We start from the raw sequence: 14,739 nt of genomic DNA on the forward strand, positions 1-14,739 counted from the left end.
GGAAGCTCATTTGGGTCTCTTTCCGACGGCTTAAATTACAAGACCACATTCTTTCCTTCTCCATTGTTCTCGCTTTAAAAACTTGTAGCAGAACACAATGGTATCTGTAGGGAAAACAAGAGGCTCTCTGCTATGAATAAGAAAAGTTTTGAAAGAGATTTTCTCCTTGAGCTTGGTGTCCCTGGACTGAAGCAGGAATGCAAGATGAGGCGAGCACACTTTAGGAATTATTGGGTTTCTGGGCTTTCTAATAAGCCCAAGTCCAGCTATCATGGGCTTGGGCTTTTTGAGCCATTCAACTTCAAGTTCTTAAATGGCCCCAAAAGGCCCAATTCAAGCACTTGGTTTGGTTCAGCATTTTATCTGCTCTAGAAATCTTTTGCTTACTCCAACAATGGCGCTCTCATCGTCGCCGATTGTCTCACCGTTAAGTGTAGACATCAACACCAAACTCTTCGCGTCTTCTCATACTCTACCTCTTTTAAATAGCTTTCCCTCCAAAAATTTCTGTCACCGACCGTCCATCGTCGTCTGCTCTCAAAGTGAGAAATTCTTTTGTTCAATTTATGGACTTTTTTTTATGTAAATTTGATGCTTTTTGTCTGTTTTTTTAATTCGCTGAATGGAATTCTTCTTTTGTGTGCTGGTGGTAGAATCGGATAGTGGATTGTTGAGTGCGAAGAAGAAGGAGCTATTCGAGCGATACGGTCTTGATCCTAATGACTACTTATCAGAGGATTCTCCTAAGGTTCTCACTTTTGCTCTCTATTTCTGTGGCTGGGATGGTAGTTGTGGGTGTGGATTTCTGTTTCGTTGTTAGTTAAATGAACGAAGAGAGGTGGAATAGTTTGTCGAACAACGTCGTTTTTGCTAGTATGTTAAACTTAGAAAAGAAATTCAATGGCACTCAAGAATGAGGAAGTTAGAAACTTTGGATTAATTGGAGGGAAATGCTATAGGGTTACAAATGGTTCAATTTTGAGGCATCTAGTATTGCTAATGTCCACACATACGTTATTTCTGACAAAAACGAGGAAGACAAAAACCAATTTTTTTATGCTTGTTCATATCAAAATATTTAGCCTAATTATTCCAGTTACTGTATCTTGTTGGGGTTAATTACTTGTTCATATACTATGCTATTGGGCTTGCAAATTATGCATCCTTTCAGTGATAATATTTCCTGCACTCTTTTAGCAAGAGAAAAAGAATTATGCATCCTTTCAATGATACTATGCTATTTGGTGAAGTGAGTATTGAATTATGACTCATTTAAAGTGGTTCGGCCTTTTAATTTGGTTTAATAGACAAGGAGGAGGAGTGAAGAGAAAAAGACCCAGAGAGCAAAGCAAGTCCCAGAAGAGGATCCTAAGCCACCAAGGACCACCCACAGGTTGCTTCAGGTATAAATTTCCTCTCATAATTTAAAATGCATAGTGCCTTATGTGAAGGATAAGATGAGAAGAAACTTTTTGGGAAATTTCTGGGTCAGAAGTTGCCTAATCCTAAAATAGAAGTAAAACGAAAGAACGAGAACAATAGTGTCAGTGCGTGCTGTCCAATCATGTTTTTCTTGCAACATTCCTTCATTTAGTGCATATTGATATTTCTATTGATGTTACAGGAATTTGAACTCTGAGATGTATCAACCTTGGCCATTTAAACCTGGGCTTGTTTCACTAGCAACATTCTTATGGAAGATATGTATGTGCGTGTGCTGTGGGTGTGGGTGGGATTTTATACATTGATTATATAGATTCTAGTGTCTTATGGAACTCTTTCTTCTGCACCTTTGCATTTGCTTGCCTTTTCTTTATTGCTGATCAAGCTGTTTAATACTTTGGATATTATGTTAAGGATGCTATTTCATTGGTCTACAACATTTAGGGCTGTCACGGCCTCTTTCACATGAATTATAAAGAAATGTTGAAAAACCATATATAAGTTTATAAGTTTATTTTCTCTACGACAATTTACATTTTACTTTTGTTTTAGTTTAGTCTAAGGAGTCATTTCCCCATCCAAAAGAATTTGATTCCACCAATAATATATTGACACCATTGTAGGTGCTTGGAGGAAAGGCTAAAAGAAAGAAGTTGCTGTCACCGAAAGGCATGGATGTGCGGCCAATGATGGAAGTTGTAAAAGGAGCAGCATTTGACATCTTGCAGGTCTTAGTCATATCTTAACCCCAAAATGGCAGCTTTGTTAATACATAATAATGTCAAAATTTTCTGATATTTCTGTTTGTATTTGTCTCCACTCTGGCACTCAATTTTATCTGGAAATCTTTCTTCTTCTTTTTTATACTCATCAGCTTGGGGAATAATTTCTTCCTGCTGTTATATAGGCAGCTGGTGGGTGTCCTGCATCTTTAAGGCCTGGTCGCTGGTTAGACTTGTATAGTGGCACAGGTTCTGTCGGTATCGAAGCTATCAGCCGAGGATGTTCTGAGGTACAATAATTTATTAGATATCGTCAACAAGAATTATAGTTGATTTAAACACATACCTGCATAACTATCATTATGCTTTGATTTTCTATTTTTGGTCGAGATTCCTAATTTCTCTTCTTGTCAAATACCAGGTGCATTTTGTTGAGATGGATCCCTGGGTTGTTGAAAATGTTCTACAACCAAATCTGGAATGGACTGGATTTGATAATGTTTCAGTTATACATGCCATTTGTGTTGAAAGCTTTTTAGACCGTGCAGACCAATTTGTAGGTATTCCACTTGACCTCCTCCTCCTGTGCCCCTTTGGTATCCCTTTCTTTCGAATGCTATTATCATGCACTCCGTAATTGGGGCTGCTGGAGAGGAAGTGTAAAAATTATGTGGATCCAACTTGTGTCTCTTTGGTCGATTGCAATTGTCAAATCATATAGAACAAAGAAATATGAAAATTTCAATTTCATATGTAAGATGGTCATAAAGTTCCAGATTTAAGGCAATTCGTACTCTTTGATGAATGTTGAGTTCGTCTTTGATCCAATTTTTTCGTAGGTAGAAATGGGCCATTTGACTATGTTAGTGTTACGCCTCCATACATGGAAGTTGATTATGGGGTACTGATGAAACAAATTTCTCAGTCAGCCATAATTGGAGAAGACACATTTATTGTAAGTGGTGATTTCTTCATTTTTGGAACTGGATGTTATCATGTTTTTATGGAGTTTTTTTTTTTTTTTTTTTATATTTTTGTCCAAATATTGTTAATATATACTTGATTTTCATGGCCCAGGTGGTGGAGTATCCTCTAAGAACTGAAATGTCAGATTCATGTGGTTGTCTTGAAAAGGTTGGTGCCAGCGCCAGTATGAACTCATGCATTGAACTTCCCAAATATGCTCTTATTGATGCATTTAAGTGTCAAACAGTTCCTTTTTTGGTTAGTATTAGCACTTAAAGGACAAACCTTGGCCTAGTGGTAAAGTTGTTTCACAACAATTTAGGGGTCACTGATTCAACTACAGCAAAATCCTCTCCATTACGGGGATAAGGCTGCATACTTCTGCCATTTGTACCCCTCCTCCACTGGGGCCCTGTGCACCTGGTTTCATTTCCTCTTGCGATCCTTAATTACAATTTTAGGTGCCTTATTCCGTACTTGATAAAACCTAAGTAATATATAACATCTTCACTGCAAACTATTATGGAAGTCTTAGTATGGAAGTTAAATTAAAGATTCAGAAAAAGAGTTGTCTGGTACTGGTGACAAAAGGCTGGAGCACGCCTAAAGCAAATTCCACGTCTCTTCTGCTCGAGATATGGTAGCACGTTATTCATTTTGTCTGCTTTAATCCCCCTTATTCAAAATAATTGGAAATGGATATTTATTGTGCCAATTATTTGATTTCTTAGATACTCTCATATATAGGCAAGAAGGTACCTACTAATTGCTGACCTGGATTGCAGATAAAAGACCGGCGATTTGGTCGTACTCATTTGGCAATATATGGACCCAAGTGGGCCCAGAAGAAGAGAATGAGAAAAGTCTCTTAAAAGTTAAAATGGTAGCAGAAAGTTTTCATACTCACATGATTGGAAGGAACAGGAAGTGACGGCTTTTTCATGGACGCTGTCACGTCTCCAAGTTCTATTTTTAGATGTAATAATAACCACCCCTCCTAACTTTTGGACTTGCAACATCAAAACCAAGAGATCTCGTTGGTAATTTTTTGTTATCATAATCATTGTATTTGCAAATTTTGATATTATGCAGTCTAATTGGTATGTATTTACCTGCATCTTCTTGAAAAAGTATTGTGCTTTAATTTCATAGATCTTCGTCTTCAATGGTATTTCAGCCCTTGCTGTCTGATAATGATAATTGGCAGTAGAAGATTGAAATGGAGTAATGGACTCACCGTGTTTCAGGTCAGCTGGAGTTTGTATCATTGCTAAGATCTGTAAATAAGTCTATATGTTTGTGTCGTTAACTTCCAGTTTAAAAAAAAGAAGTATGAGACTATGAGTACCAGATTTTTGTTTTATTGATGAGCAAATATTTATTTTAATTATTAGTTAATTTTTAGTGTGTGGTAGGATTTGAACATTCAACCTGTTCGAAATCCTAAGTAGTACCTGCCACTAGACTATGAGTAGCAGCTTAATAATTTCGTATGCTGTTGTGTCAAAGCAAGCTATCATTGCCAGCAAATAATGCAAGGATGCTGACAATGTTACCTTGCTTTGACACTATGAAGAGGCTAAAGCTTTTTTTTGAACTTTTCAATATATGTCATTTGTTTTTCACATAAATTGGAGCTATTAAGCTGCATCCTTGCATGTATTCTGTTTGAGCCTCAAATGATAACTCGATTGCATGCTATAAAATTAGTTTCAGTTGTGAAAGGCATACTTCTGGAGTTATATTAAATCCCAAAGCTCTATTTTATTGGAGAATGGTGAATGAACTCAAATGAATTGGCCGCAATTCGCTTATGATCTCGATAAGTTACTCATAATCAATTGGCGAGAGGTCAATGATTATTGTTGTTTTCAGCATGAACTTTTCTGTTTGGGGGGGGGGGGGTTAAGAAACAAACAATGTACGAGATTGCTATTCTTATTCGAATGACACCCTTTAGAGTTTGTCAGTAGAAAGCAGGTCCAAGATGTTCCAGCCAACCCCACCTGCTACTTTTTTTAAGGCTGAGGAGCTTGGGCAAAGCACATGTTTTTAACCCAGAATCTGTTTTCTGTTTGTTTCTGTAGCATTCATCAATAATAGGCTCAGAGAACTGAGTGAAATTACGGGACATTACAAATTCCAAAAGAGGATTCTGATTTAACTGGGAATAGTGGCCCACCTTGATTAGTACATTTAAGATCTACAGAAAATCTTTTTATCCTTATTCAAGAAGAGTTCTCTTTAGCTTGAGTTACATTGAAGTTTTCATTCCCTTGATATGCGCACGTAAGTTTTAGTAGATCTCTTCATCCTTGCTGTGGAAGTCTGGAAGACTAAGGGCAGTTGCTTAATGTTCTTTATGTTATGTGTTAATCCATCTAATTAGCAGAGTGTCTAAATAGCTTTTTGCATATGATACAAATAACTTTGATAAAGATGGACATGACATACAAACCTTGACTGACTCAATTATTGCCCAAGATACAAATAATGACTTGTTTTGGGTCTGTTATTTCTCACATTCAGTGTTACTGTTTCATTCTCTAATCTTTCGTTTGGAGAAGGCTGAAGTTTTTAAACTCTTTGACGAGTTCTCTTTTTTAAGTTGTGTTACAACTCTATTATCAATTTACTGTTGTTTTAATGTCACTGTTAGTGAATCATATTTAAGTTCGAGAAATAGGAAAAAGTAAAATGGGTGAACAGGCAAAGGGCTAGATGTTGGAGTGAGCAGAGCATACCAGGCAGTGTGGTAATATTCTACTCCTCCCAGTCCCTACACTGTTAAATCACATAAATTTGTGTCTCTCTCCCTTGTTATTATGTTTTTCCTCTTCTGATCACTTATGTTAAATAAATGTAGAACACAGTATCTATAGTCGTCGTCCTTGTTTGTACTCTTGATTTCTTAACTTCATCCTTCTCTGGTACTTTAAACAACTCTTTATTGAGAGTGGGACAATTAAATTAAACTTGTTGATGGAATTCCCAATGATGGAACCTGATGAATGAGTAAATACAAACCATTGGCGGGTCTTGCTTGTCCCCCCCTCCCCACATGATTAAAAGAGTTTTACTCAGTTGCCACTCATGACTGAACTGTGAAACCTCTGGGGGGATCTTTAACTAAAAGTGCCACAGATTTGTTCGTAAAATCATCTCTAGTTTTGAAAAGTACATTGCTCAATGCTGTCCACGGGATACAGTTACGAACTTAGATTTATGATTCTCAAGCTGATTGAGACTTACTGTGAGAAAGAAACTGTTCTTAGAGCATTACTTGGAAATTTGTTCTCCCCATTATCAATTTAGTAGGGCAAGCTGGAATTTGAGTTTAGATTCTTAATCAATGGAAAATTGCATGATATGAATATTATGGTATGTGAGAGTGAAACCATCTTGCTTTGTTTATTTTGGTTTTTTGTTTTTTAAACTTACCTAACTTGTTTTGTGTAGTTCAAATTCAGTTTAGCAGCGTAGTTGTAGAACATTTCAGTGTGAATATTCTTATTCCAGTCAAACTCTTTCCAGTTCTACAAGATTCATTGCTTGAGAATGAAAATATTCAAAGTTTGAGAAGACTATCTTCTTTTTCTAAAGGTGAGTAGCATATTCTTCGGTAGCGAATGTTATTGTACTTTCAAATACTTTCCCTCTGTTTAGATGGTTTTCATGCTTGAGTACTTTGCTGCAAGCAAAGTTGAACTTATTTGTTTGTTAGTTCCCAGTTTAATTTGTCATTTTTGAATCTCCTTTTCTTTTATTGAGTGGATCCCTTCAGTTGTATTTAGACATTCCTATGCAGTTTATAGTTCACTTGGAAAGCTTTTAACTGGGACTGGTGAAAGCGCCTAAAACAGATTTTGCTATCTACTTCTGTGAATTTCTATTTAATACTTAACTCTTTCAAATTTTCTGCAACTTATGAGATGGGTCTAAAGCTTTTTTCCTCAAGAAATGATCATTTCCTAGAAACAGTAATTCTCCTTCGTTTTTCTTTTTGGCTAGACCAATAATGCTTACTTCCTCAATACTCGTGTGCTGTTACTGCTGTATAGGGGCTCAAGGCCCAATGCCTTTTGAAAACTGAGTAAGCATTTTAGAGTTGTTATTTTCTTTTGGGGGGTTGTAGTGAGGTGGTAACTGCATGAAAATGCACAAATCAAAGCAAAGAAAGAGAGCTAGAATATACCCATATAAGATATAGTAAAGGAACAAGGGTAACAAACTTTTCTGTCTTTAATATTGCTTATGCTCTCTCTCTCTCTCATAACATTCCAATCTTTCACCGTCAAATAGGACAAACCAATCCCCTTAAATAGGACCATCCATTCCTTACCCGCCAAGCTTATATTTAGCAAAAATACTTGTCTTGCCCTGCTCTGGCACCCCTTTCTTTGTTCCTGGTATACTCATCATCAGAAGCTGATTATGCACGTTTCTTCTCTTGACATTAACATGGCTGTTGGCTTGCAATTCTCCTATAGCTTAAAGTTGTAGGAGAAGACAGAGGGAGTACTATGGGGAAAGGCAGCAGGGTTTCGAGGGCTCTATTTGGAGGTTTTGTATTAGTGGGAGTCATTTGGTTACTTTGTGTTGGAATAATGAGAGACAATGGTAGTGTAGCCTTGACGACTTCGACAACAACATCACATGATGATTTTGAGCATTTGACTTGGACTGGAAGGGCGAATAATCCTGATCATAGTCGTCGGAATCTGGGTTTCCATTTCGTGAGCAAGAGAAGAGTACCTAATGGTCCTGATCCTATCCACAACAGGTACTAACTTCCTCTTGGTATGTGATATTTCTACAACAGATCATTACTTATTCTGGGAGCTAATTTGAATTGGTTTGATTTAAATTGGTTGCAAGTTTAGATATCTGTGTATATCTGGCAGTTATATTGAAGTCAGTTTGTATGTTATTCCATGTATTTCCTTAAACATAATAATGTGAAATGATGATTGATTGATTTACTCTTTTTTGGGGGAATTATGGTGTTAACGAGAAAAGGCCAGGATGATGTGTTTAACTATCCTGTATGAAGTATCATCTGTATATTTGAGATGCGTGGAAAGTGATGATGGTTTTACTCTTTAACAAAAGCTTCTTTAGCTATCAATCTTTCTCTTATTTTTATGGGATCAAATAAAAGGCATTGGGGAAAGAACTGGGACACTTTAGCTATGAATTCAAATAAATTTAGCACAATTTTTGCAAAACCCAATGAAAACTTGATTTATTGTGTTGGTGTTGCCCCATTAAATAGGTTCTTTATGATAGTTAACTCTCTTTTTGTTGTAAAATGTCCTTTAAAAAAATCAAAGTTTGCTTTTGTGATTTAGATTGTGCAACAGACAGCAACCTTGAATTGTTTAGATTTTTACGCTTGCCTTTTCCACTGTTTGAAATCTGAAAAATATTAGTGGATTAACTATTGATGTACTAAAGCTAGTAATCTCTATCACTGCTCTCCTTCCTGTTTCTGACTCTCAAGTTGTACGTACAGGAGAGCAGGCAAGTTTAGGCAACCCCCTGGTCGAGCCTAAACGGTGCCAAGGAGACCATGGCAGGCCTCAAACTAGTGAGGAAAGCAATCTGTGAGATGATTTGTTAATATTTTAATTAGTTCCCTTTCAACCACTAGAAAATTTTTGGCTGAAAATGTGCTCGAGGGGGGCACAGATTTGTTATTGTTAGGTTCTGTTACATTTTCTTTGTCAGTTAATGGTGATCATGCCATTCTCGCAGATTCTATGGTATTCCCTTGTTCTGTTATACTCTTTTTAAAAAATATATATATATAGTTGCTCCTGCATAATGATTTTGAGAGAGAGCTTCATGGATAGGGTTCACTTTGCATGAACAATTGAACATACCATACCAAGCACAGTACATATTCCGAGAAAGCTTCTTCTGGTCTCCGTACAAGATAATGTGTATAAATTATTGAATTTGCTGTTTTTTTTCTTTGAATTTGTTGTGTGTTTTTTCTTGTTCTTTTTCATCTTGTGTTTCCCCAGTAAAGCAATACCCCACCAATTAAAGCAGCTCCATGTCTCTGAATTCCTTTTGACTGGTTCTACAGTGTTGTTTTGCACTAGATTTTGCTCCAACTTAAAACACTGCATTCTATTATTGTAATATCATGCTGATCTTCAGGACAAGTTGATTCACCTGGATATTATGTCTCCTTTTGATTTCTCACCTAAAAAAGGTGGCCATGGCTGCTTTTTCTTTCACTTTTTTTTCTTCTCCATCTCTACTTTTTCTTCTTTTGTCTGGTTTGATTTTGATTAGTTCGAGAAGCGAAGACAGGGTCCAAAGTAGCTGAGATTCAAAATCAGGACTGTTCTTTTTCCTTTTTTGGAGTAAAATCAGGGACTATGTTGCATGGTAGACCAGATTCCCATCTCGTGCAGTTCTTTTGACTGTACACACCCCCGTGACTGCCGCACAGTAATACTTGAAGACTGAAGCAAAAAGCACATTAATCATGCTTGTACCAAGAAACAATAAAGATCATGCCATTTGGTCATTGCACACTAGCCATCCAAGTCGACTGTTTGAAGTAAGAAGTTAGAACAATAGTAGCTTCAGTTTCGAACTCACCGCATTACGGGATGTGATAACGTACCACTCGACCAAACACTTTTTTATCCGAAACGTGATGCATTCAAACCAAAAGCGGTGCACTTGGCAAGTGCAAAGACACTCTCATTAGAACAATAGTATTGTGGGATATAATAACGTACCACTTTCTTGTCCAAACGCAACGCATCCAAACCAAAAACGGTGCATTTGGCAGGTGCAAACATACTCGCAAACAGACCCTACTTTTGTAGCTTCCCGCCGACCGTTCCAGATGCCGAACAGGGCCTTAGTTGGACTTGACAACTATGAGACAACCATCAGCAAATTTGAATTGACCAGCAACATCCTTCACTGAAGCCTATATTTTTATTATATGATGTGGTAAGATGTCCAGTGGTGCTAAAACAAACTAGAAGCAAACTGATAGATAGAAAATTCACCATATCAGATAGAATCTAGGGAATGCATAAAAATGTTTTGTTTGTGATATTAATCATCACTCAGCCCATCGAAACTCAATAAGGTAGTAACCCAACCTACAAATTGTCATCTGCATAAATTGATCTTTTCACTCAGCACAAATATCATGAACATATAGGTTCAGTTTGTACTTATATATTCATAAGTCATGTCCATAAAGGTATGATATGTGGTTATGAGAAGCTCTCATCTCCTCAAGCTGTTCTAGAGCCGGTCATCTCATATATGGGACTTCTCAATAAAAGGATAATAAACAATGCTCAACCTATGGTTGAAATGAACCGGAACCGCTCAAAATTCACGCATTCTTCACTGAATCTCGAGCTAGAAAAATACCTTGGGTTTCCGAGGAATTGAAAGGAAACAGAATACATATAAGCACATCTCATATGCCTACATAAGCGCGTCTTTGAGTGCGTATCAGCCTACGATTGCGCTTACCTGACAGAGCTCTCGGTAAATAGAGTCAGCGTTGGCTTCGTTCACGCTCTGCAACATAAATCGAATCTGGAACGGAATCGTCGAAGATAAGGTAGGCATGGTGAAAGATCGGAAGCTGCAGCTTCAATCAGCAGAGAGCGAGCGAGAGACTTCAGATAAATTGAGATGGAGGGTTTACTATCAAGCCAACCAAAAAGATCACTCATCTGTTTAAACAAAATCATCCCAATCTTGTAATCCTTTGGGGTTATTATTCTGCTTATCAAATATAAGTACAAAGGCCATTAACCCTAACCCACAATTCAAAAAGCTACCCAAGACTTGACTGGGGGGTCTAGGATCTTGTTGTCAACAAGAAGTATGAGACATGCTCAACCAAACTGACTAACAAATAACTTGATAGTGCAAACAATACTCACTAACCAACCAAACAGTGTAAGTTACAGAGTCTTAAAACACTGCTAACCCTTCAGCGGTGCTGTCTTTTACTGTGATTCTTATTTCACTTGTAGGTTTTTAGAACCAATTGACGCCTCAAATCAGTTCAGAAATCAACAACAATGTTTATAATTCATGAGGGGTATTCATAAAAAGTCGTCTTAGAAAACCAAAAACTAAACCAAAGTTACCACTAGAATTCACGTTATTATAAGGTTGTGGGTACAAATACTGAAACAGGTAACTTGGATGCAGCAGAGTGCACATTTGACCATTTTCATGTCATGGCATGCCAATTAGACCTTAGTAGGTAAGCAATACAACATATATAAAATCCATATAAAAATTCTAAATAATTTATTAAAAAAAAAAACTAGTGTGTTATAACTTACAAGGACAAACAACCAAAAAATTGAGGCCTTAAGGTAGTTCTAATGCAGGACTTCTCAGGCTTTTCATCATCTTTTACGCAACAAAATTCTGTGACTCCATGATTAGAACAACATTAGAGATATTGTTGAATATATGAGTGTATCTTCATTTGTATAGTTGTGTATAGTTTTCTTTCTTTCTTTTTTATTTTAGTCTTACATTGTATAGCTAGCATTCACGCATTTTCACTTAAACAAGTGTCTCTCTCTTGTTTCCTTTTTCACATAAAATCAGAGCGAACAGAGAAACCCTAATTTTCTAAGTCCTTTCACTGATGTACAATCATCAAGGGTATGCCCATCCTCAGTTTAGCCGTGCATCAACTCCGGCGACTTTTGGGCTCCCTTCGATCAAAACGCGACACTACCTTCAAGATAAATAACTAAAGCAGACTGGTAATCCCACAGTCTGCTTTACTCAGTCCTCTTCTCTTGGCCCGTGGATTCTAGATTCTGGAGCTTCTGATCACATATTTGGTAACAAACACCTTTGCTCCACTCTTACTAATACGCCTGCATTATCTACTGTTATTTTAGCTAATGGTTCCAGAACCGTGACTAAAGGTATTGGTTTGGCTAATTCCCTGCCTACTCTTCCTCTCACTTCTGTCCTTTATGTCCCGGAGCACCCTTTTAATCTTCTTTCCAAAAGCAAAATAATCCCCTCTTAATTGCACTATCATCCTTTATGTCACATCACTTGCATCTCCTGCCGCTTGTATCTCCACTGATTCTCCTGCTCTTATTCACAGTCATTTGGATCATCCTAGTCGTTTGGGCCATATAGAGTTCTTAAAATAACAGAACAAAGATTTCAGAGAATTTACAGTGACATTTAGCAATAGATAACAAATGGACAGCATAACTAAAATTAGAAATCGAAACAACATTTAAGTAACATTCCCATGTTGATTACCACTTTGTCATGCTTCATTATCTTGCTGCCAAAACGCAGTGGAAATAAAGAGCAACAATTTCCAATTTAAGGAGTTTATAGCATCAGACAGCAATATACAACAAATGGAAAAGGCAGCTAAAAGCCTAAAAATAGAAATTGAGAGACATTTACATCAAGTGACATTGAGAACTTACTCACATGTGTACAAAATCAATGGAAAATCCTTGCCCCCGTCATGCTCTTTCGTTTTGCTCCAAAGCTGAACCGATTCATTTTCTTGCTTCTGGAAAAGAAGTGGAAATTCATCATACTGTTCAGATGACCCTTGATCCTCAGAAATGTTCTTTAGTGATTGGTAAACCTGGTACATTGACCATCTATCCTTAGGCCAAGAAACCACACAATTACATGCAATTACTAGGAACTGCAAGATTTCTTCATCATGTCCCTTTCCACAAAGAGCCTTGTCAATTGCATCCTTAGATCGACCTGAATTACAGAGCTGATTAACCCAATCCACCAAGTTACTCTTTAATCCTCCTTCTGCAACACTAACCTCATGCGTCTTTTGCCCTGTCACAAGCTCCAGTAACACTACCCCAAACCCATAAACATCCCCTTTTAGTGAAGCAACCATAGTGCTTGAATACTCCGGTGCTATGTAACCTAATTCGCCTAATTCACCATGGACATAACTACTGCTCTCATTAGAATCCAAAGAAGTCATGAGCCTTGCCAATCCAAAATCCATAATCCTAGCATCAAAATCATCATCCACTAAAATCACATTGCAACATATGTTCTGATGCAGGATTGGGGGCTGGCATCCATGGTGAAGCCATGCTAAACCCCTAGCAGCACCCAAACCAATCCTAAATCTGGTTGGCCAATCTAATGGATCCCCATTTCCATGCAACAACGAATACAGAGTTCCATTAGACATATGCTTATAAACCAGAAGCTTCTCATCCTCTACAACACAAAAACCCAAAAGGGGTGCCAAATTGGGGTGCCTAAGCTGTCCTAATTGCATCATTTCTGAACGAAACTGCTTCTCCCCAAGCTTAAAAGTATTAAGCCTCTTGACTGCAAGCACTGATCCATCAGAAAGAACAGCCTTATAAGTAGTACCGGTCCTAGTCGAAGTTGTAACATTTTCTGGATTGAAATTGTTTGTGGCTGTCAACAAATCAGCCAATTTAACCTTGACCAGAGGCTTTTGAAACAAAGAAACTTGAACAAGCTTGTGTGCCCTCAATCTCTCAACAAAACTAGTATCATCCCCTCTTCCAATCCCATACCCACCCCTTCTCCTCCTAGAATACTTCAAGTGGTACGACCACCACACCCCAAAACCCAACAATAAAGATCCCGCCGCACCAAACACTCCTGCAGCTATAATAATTGCAAGATTCCTCTTGCTCAATCCATCACACTTTCCAAGGGGTCCCCCACAGAGTCCATTGTTCCCTGTGAAATCTGCGGAATCAAACCCATCAAAGAACGATGGGATTCTACCAGTAAGCTCATTATTCGCAACTGAAAGCTTCTTCAGCCTACCTAGACTTACAAACTCGGGTGGTATAGTCCCGGATAGCCGATTATTGGACAGTATCAAATTATTCAAGTAACTACACTGTACCAGATCAGAAGGTATAGGACCAGAAAGATCATTGCTGGACAAATCCAGGGTCACCAAGTATGGCATCCAGGTACAGATCTGGGGAGGAATACTACCTGAGAGTTTGTTAGATGAAAAATCCAGCCTCTGCAAGCTCTGACAGTACTGTAATGATTCCGGAACTTGTCCTGAAAGTTCCATTTCGCCAAGTAGGAGGTCGATTATCCGGTTTTCACGGGTATTCCAGCACGAGACACCCGTAAAATCACAGATGAAACCGACTGAAGAATTTGCGAAGTTCCACGCGCTTAGCCTCCCTCCGGAGTCGCCAAGCGAAGCCTTGACACCCTCCAAGCACTTCACATCATCCTCAGAAACCGCAGCAGCAGCAACAACAACAACAGAAGTGAATATCAAGCTCAAGATCCTAAGACCCTTAACAGAATAAACTGAATCCTTCATCTTTGATAACAATATAAGAACTTTATGAACTGGGTGTGGTGTTTTGATCTAAAAAGAACGAAACTTGCGCGGAAGACTTACGGAATAGTTTAAACTTTAAAGGGCAGGCAGGCAGGCAGGCAGCCATAGACTAGCACTGCACAATGAGTCTTTGACTTTGACTTTGATGGTGTGATGTGCGACTGTGCGTGTAAGAAATTACCAGACAAATTGTTTAAGAAGATCAATTTAGTTGAT

The 14,739-nt window shown here is 37.9% G+C and overlaps 3 protein-coding genes and 1 long non-coding RNA gene across 4 annotated transcripts; 2 read left to right on the top strand and 2 right to left on the bottom strand.

The window, feature by feature from the left end:
- Positions 1-353: 353 nt before the first annotated feature.
- On the top strand, positions 354-4,297 carry LOC120009614 (putative rRNA methyltransferase YlbH). The gene is made up of 9 exons (XM_038860266.1): positions 354-542; positions 654-748; positions 1,308-1,403; positions 2,067-2,171; positions 2,351-2,455; positions 2,587-2,725; positions 3,005-3,120; positions 3,243-3,299; positions 3,917-4,297. Exons 1-9 carry the CDS (start codon positions 395-397, stop codon positions 4,001-4,003), a joined length of 948 nt encoding a protein of 315 aa, XP_038716194.1. The 5' UTR covers positions 354-394; the 3' UTR covers positions 4,004-4,297.
- LOC120009615 (CLAVATA3/ESR (CLE)-related protein 25-like) lies at positions 4,055-8,967 on the top strand. The gene is made up of 4 exons (XM_038860267.1): positions 4,055-4,171; positions 4,309-4,378; positions 7,622-7,914; positions 8,647-8,967. Exons 2-4 carry the CDS (start codon positions 4,325-4,327, stop codon positions 8,684-8,686), a joined length of 387 nt encoding a protein of 128 aa, XP_038716195.1. The 5' UTR covers positions 4,055-4,171; positions 4,309-4,324; the 3' UTR covers positions 8,687-8,967.
- Positions 8,968-9,789: 822 nt separating this feature from the next.
- On the bottom strand, positions 9,790-10,869 carry LOC120009616. Its single transcript, XR_005470709.1, has 2 exons — positions 10,653-10,869; positions 9,790-10,089 (listed from the first exon to the last, which is right to left on the bottom strand). It is a non-coding gene; the product is annotated as an uncharacterized LOC120009616 (long non-coding RNA).
- A 1,523-nt stretch (positions 10,870-12,392) lies between these two features.
- Positions 12,393-14,597, bottom strand: LOC120009667 (inactive LRR receptor-like serine/threonine-protein kinase BIR2). Its single transcript, XM_038860333.1, has one exon. It carries the CDS (start codon positions 14,500-14,502, stop codon positions 12,610-12,612), a length of 1,893 nt encoding a protein of 630 aa, XP_038716261.1. The 5' UTR covers positions 14,503-14,597; the 3' UTR covers positions 12,393-12,609.
- Between the last annotated feature and the right edge of the window lie 142 nt (positions 14,598-14,739).

This window comes from Tripterygium wilfordii, chromosome 11 (assembly GCF_013401445.1).
Source record: "Tripterygium wilfordii isolate XIE 37 chromosome 11, ASM1340144v1, whole genome shotgun sequence".
NCBI lineage: Eukaryota > Viridiplantae > Streptophyta > Magnoliopsida > Celastrales > Celastraceae > Tripterygium > Tripterygium wilfordii.